This window comes from Gavialis gangeticus, unplaced genomic scaffold, assembly GCF_001723915.1.
Source record: "Gavialis gangeticus isolate Ggan-Ray unplaced genomic scaffold, GavGan_comp1, whole genome shotgun sequence".
NCBI classification, from domain to species: Eukaryota; Metazoa; Chordata; order Crocodylia; family Gavialidae; genus Gavialis; species Gavialis gangeticus.
The window spans coordinates 175,098,384-175,104,288 of record NW_017729022.1 but is presented as its reverse complement, the minus strand read 5'-3'; the positions used below and the strand labels follow the sequence as shown (position 1 = coordinate 175,104,288).

Here is a 5,905-nt window from a genome sequence, read left to right as displayed (position 1 = left end):
TCCACAATTAAAATAAAAGACCGAGAGAGAGAGAGCAAGAGATCAGATGGGCAAAGTTTTATTGATAGATCTACAGTATTAAAGCAATTTGGAAGCCTACCAGTGTCTCTATCACCATAATAAAGTGAATTCTAAATACTTATATGTTTTGCTGCCCCCCCCACCCCTGCAGGGCCCACATGCCCCACCCCCACTTGCTACCTAGTCTCCCAGATTGCTGCCCCGCCTGGTCCCATCCCCCGCTGGCTCCCACAGCCCTCCCGCCCACTCCCCCAGACCTCCCAATGGCTGCCCTGCCCATCCCCATCTCTTGCTTATACCCCCAGTCCTCCAGTGGCTGCCCCCACACCCCACTCCAGCCTCCGGCGCTTAAAAAAAAGCCTCTACTCACCAGCAGTAGCAGGGCCTCTGAGGTCTCCTGGCAGAGTCCCCCATGCAGCACAGGGCAGCAAGGCCCAGGTTGGTGCCGCTGCAGCTGGCTCCCAACCCCACACTGTGCATGGGGGCACCAGTGACCCCAACAGCAGCTGCTAGTGCCAGTGACTACAGGGTTTTTATTTTAAGTTGCCAGGATGCTGGGGCCCAGAAAGGCAGTAATTGGTGGGGGGTGGGAGATAGGGCTGGGCCAGGCAGTGATGTGGGGCTCAGGGGGCAGGCAGGGGATGGGGATGGGCAGGGCAGGGATTGTGGGGGCTGGAGGAGCAGGCAGTGGTCCCCGCCCCACACTCCCTACCCCAATACAGCTCCCTGCAGCTGGTACGCTGCCTGCTCTGCACAGGCAGGGCTTCAGCACCAGGGCAAGGGCCAACCATAGGGACATTCTGGCTGCTACCAGAGCGTCTCTGTGGAGGACTTAACCTCTGGTTGCCTGCCCTGCTTTTTTCCGCTGCGGGTTGTTTTTTCGACCCTTGGATATGGGGTCTAATTTTACCCCCACGACAAAAATTTGCATTGCGGGGAACATTTTTTCATTCCTGCGTGTGCCTTTTCCAGCGTGTCAAACGGCTTTGAGATGCTGCAAGATGCACGTGCATGCTCGTCTGGACGTGCCCCATGATTCTAGCAATGCTCACTCAGGAGTGAGGGGAACTGTATTGGGAACAGCTCTAGAAAAGAGATACAGCCCAACAAGGCTCCATTTCTCATCCCATTCCTGCCTGAGCACCAAACCAGCTAATCCAGGAGTCAGCAATATACATCCTGCAGAGCCACAGGGCTTTTTGCCTGTGCCCATGCCCAGGCTGAGGTGGAGCAGCATGAAGCTCCACCAGTGCAAGGGTATTGGTTGCCGCACCCGTGCCACTGCTACTTCTCTCCAACCCCGCACCTCTTCCCCAGTCCCCAATGCTGTAGGAACCGGGAACAGAGTAGACTGGGCCAGGAAAAAACAGAAACAGCATGAAAGCAGCTTCCAGCTCCCTGGTGCCAACACAGCTCTCCATCAACTAGAAGCTGCACTTACACTGCAGCCAGGGAGCAAAGGGCTGGGAGAAGCAGTGGTGGCAGCTGCGTGGCTCCAACAGAGATGCAGGGAAAGAACAAACATCCTGCCCTCCCCCACAAAGCTCTCCAGCCTGCACCAGAATGGGGCATGGCTGTTCTGACATGTGGCTTGAAAAAAGTTGCCAGCTCCTGAGCTAATGAAACATCTGCAGACTTCAGGGCATGATCTTCCATTTCTGTTACTTGCATAGCACCACACACAACAGGGCTCTGGTCCATGACAGGAGCTCCTTTGCACCACAATACAAAGAGTTCAGAAAACAGCTCTAAGAGGGGACAAAAAAAATTCTGACTGGATATTTATCCACTGGACTACATGTTCTTCAGTGTTTTCCTGTTTTCATGCCATTGTGTAACACTTATGAAAGAACAGATCCATTATGACTGAAGTTCTTGGCCCCATTTCATGGACCACTCAGGTGGTAAATTAAAGAGCATCCAAATATCTGCTGCTCAGACTGGCAGGTCTAATGGCAGGCCTCCCAGTCGCATCTTCCCACTTGGGGCATGCCAAGCTCAATACCTTGTCAGCTCGTAGCAGAACTGCTCTCAAAGCACTCATCCATTTTCAGCCCTCTGTGAACAAAATCAGGCACCTTGGTGCCCACCACATTTACTCAACTGTGCAAACAAGCACCCAACATTCCAGTTGGATTGTGAACAAATCATTCAAGTGTCAGATTTTAATGAGCCAGAGAAAAAACAAGTTAAAAAGGAGGAGCCCCAACACAAAAAACATGAAACAAAATTTAAAAAAATGCAGAACTGCTTTTTGGATATTGCTGATTTAAGATAAAGTCCTTCAACATCCTTGGAGTTACTGTGTGAATTTACTCTGAAATAACATCAAAAACCCATTTGATGCAGTGCTGGCAGAATTTGTTGCATGCCCAGTAAATCCCCTCTGTGCACATCACCTGCTAGACAAAGACTTCTTTCACATACATGGTCAATAAAGGAAAGAAGTCAACTACCTACAGGGAATGACAAACCCAAAGAAGGTTTCCTTACCTGTATTTTCCCCATGGCAGCGCTGAACTGCTCTTCAGCAGTGGCCTGAAACGTCCTTGCAATTGCAGCTGCATCACCACCAAGGAAAACCTGCCGAAGCTGTCCTGCTTGGGTTTCTACGACTGCCTTGCTCAGCTTAGCCAGGCCTCTCATCAGCATGAAGATGTCACCCGCCATGACTAACCCCTGTACGTGCTGAAAGACAGAGTCAGAGTCATGGAATACAGCAACTAGGGAAAGATTTCCAATGGCACAGCCCCCATGCCTTCCAGCCCCTCTAGGCAACTGCTCCCATTAGGAAGGCTCTTCAGCTCAGATCTCCAAAAGGATGCTGGCCAAGCTGAATCCCACAAAATGATGGCCACATTTTATAAGTGTGCAGTGAAGGATAACACTCAGGGATCCCCCACACCCTCAGATTCATATAAAATAGCTTTAGGGGAAGCAGAGGTGGGTAAATCGCCTAATCCTGGGCATCTATATCTCATTCCTTCCCTGACTTCTATGAGTTCACAAGCAGAATTTTCAGGACCTCAAAAAGGTCACATTGCCAGGGCTGGCTCACTTGTACATGTACTCCTCCAAGCACTTTGATACAGAACACAGGGATGCCATCTAAGGCACAACTCAACCCATGGAAAATTCTCTCTGGTCTGGAAGAATACAGTCATCAATGAGTCATTCAGTTCTGGCTGCAGTCTCTACAGGTTACTGTCAGACTACTTCCTGGATAACCATGCAAAGTCATCATTTCATTTTTAGAGCATGTTCCATCAATGTGCACACGTGCACTCACGCACAAGCACAGAACGAGTCATGAACATCAGTACAGTCCAAGTGCAGTAAACCCAGTCAATGACACACACATCACTATGCCATCCAGTCCTTAAGTGACTGGATCCTGTTGTCTTCTGAGAAAAACTTAACCCTTCTCGTAGAGAAGCCCTATATGCCAATTGCACAGAAAAAGCACAGCTTGTCTTGGGATACAACAACTGAATTCCAGGACAGCCTGAAGAAATAGCATCAATGAGTCATTTACAGTTCTGGCTGCAGTCTCCACAAGTCACCATGAGACTATTTCCTGGACAACCATTCCAAGTCATCATTTCATTTTCAGACATTTTGTCAACGTGCGCGTGTGCATGCATGCACACACGCACAAGCACAGGACAAGTCATGAACATTAGCACAGTCCAAGTGCTGTAAACCCAGTCAATGGAACATACAGTTATTATGCCATCCACAAACTAGAAATGACTAGGATCCAGTTGCCTTCTGAGGGAAAACATAACCTTCCTTGAAGAGAAGCTCTATGTACGAGTCACACAGAAGCAGGATGGCTAGCCCTGGAATAAGACAGATGAATTCCAGGCCAGCCTGACAGTTCTTGTAAATCAAGGGCAAAAATTCTTGGTTACTGATGTATTTGTTGAACAAACGGAATGATCAAGGGCTGAGAACATGGATCATTCTCTCTATTTACTATTATACTATACAGCCATTTACTATTATAATATTACTGTTATAAAGGATACATGACAACCTCTTAGTACAGCATAACTTATACCATTAGGGGCACAGAGGTCGACAATGTACCTGAGCTACAGATGAACCAATAAGTAAAATGAGAATTTACATTGTCTAGGTCACATTTTTTGCAGGTCACTTGTTACAGAATGCATCCAACATGCCGTGGCTGGAACAAGAGGAATCAAGCAAAAGCTTTGCTTTCAAAGTACCCCACTTCAAGAATTTCAAAGCCTGGTGCTTAATATTATGCTAACACTGTATCATTTACTTTTAAAACTTAAAATATATCCTGTCAGGTAAGAAAAGGGGTTTACTGCATCACTCTGCAGGAAATATCCCTCCCCCGCCAGCCATTTTTACACTAAACCTTTTGCCTAATCTCCAACAAACATTCACTATTCACCCAATGCGTCTACAGCAGGGGTCAGCAACCTTTTCAGGCTGCAGGCCAGACTGACCCAGTTCAGGTCAGAGGTGGGCTGGCTCAAAAGGCATTCACTAGGACCCAGCCATTGCCACCACTGCTTTTTCCACCAGCTGCACAGGGAAAGCACCTGTGACAGGGCTTTCCCTGCCCACATCCCCTGCCCCCACAGTGGCACAGGAAGTGTCAAAGCCCTCACCCCAACCAGGGAAGTGCCAGCTACAGACACCCTCCACTCCCCATAATGACTCAGGTAAAAGCAGTGGCGCTGGGCACCTGCATCTGACCCAAACTTGTTCAATTCAGTTCCTGACACCTCACAACCGTGGGTCAGATCAAATGGCTCCATGAGGGGGCCATAGGTTGCTAATGCCTAATCTACAGGACTGTTGCCTGGACTGGAAAAAAATAAGGTATTAATCAGCACAGCATTATTGTCCAAGCTGAAACACTAAAGCATAGTATCACTATGCTCCGCTCTCACTATCTGGAGCACTGGGAGATGATGGAGTTGAAACTACTGGAGCAAGAATAATATATTCAAGGAAAATTAACGGGGTCCATACTAACACCTAGCCCCTCTAACAAATTAAATATTAAAACCAGACTCTTCCTTTCACTCAAACAGGAGTTCAGAAGCTGATTTTGCCACCAGACCACAGAAGTCGTATAGCTGATAAGCTGCTTAAGAATTGATGTCTTGCAACAAAAACAACAAAAAAAAAATTGAGACGCTAAAAAGCCACAAATGGTGCACATATTGAGCAATATGTTTTCTCAACGCTCAACTGCTAAATATAACAATGAGCAAATACGACCAGTTCCCATTTGTTGGTTTTAACTATAAAGCGGATACTGAGTCAAACTCTCTGCTACCAAAACTCTGTTGACTTCCATGAGATTGTATCCATTTCAGCCAGCAACATTTTAACCCTTTCACAACCTACAAGACTTTGCCTATAGTAAGTTCATTCAAAATGCTCAGGGATGAGACCCAGGAGACTGCCTTTCAGCACCTCTGCATATGAAGTGGGCCATCTACCTGGCAGTTACAAGCTCAGCCAAGGTGGCCATATAAGTCTGCCTTTATTAGGATGTGGGGAGGCATAGCACAGCACGACTTATGTCCATTTTCTATGCAAACATTTTTGTCTATCATGTTGGACGCAAGCACCAAATGGACTCCTGGGGTCCATTACAAAGCAAGATTCTTTGGAAGAAGTCTCCACAACAGTGGGATGTTACTAAAATAAGAAACATCAAGTAGTAGACTATATAAAAGAAACAGTTCTATACACCTAATGTTAAACTGGAGAGGTGCTTGTTGTTTCACTATATATGACGACACAGTACTGTAGGTATGCCTAGATTTTTACAAAGTCACACTGGACGCAGGTCGTGCCTTAAGGAGCTTGTACATCAACTCAAAAACTG

General features: G+C 47.2%; 1 protein-coding gene across 1 annotated transcript in view; it reads right to left on the bottom strand.

Moving 5' to 3' along the window:
- Positions 1-2,709, bottom strand: part of COQ8A (coenzyme Q8A) — a 63,996-nt gene extending 61,287 nt beyond the window's left edge. Inside the window, exon 1 of the mRNA XM_019516551.1 lies at positions 2,515-2,709. Within this exon, the coding sequence (XP_019372096.1) occupies positions 2,515-2,691 (177 nt within the window). The 5' untranslated portion in view covers positions 2,692-2,709. The remainder of the gene's footprint in view (positions 1-2,514) is intronic.
- Between the last annotated feature and the right edge of the window lie 3,196 nt (positions 2,710-5,905).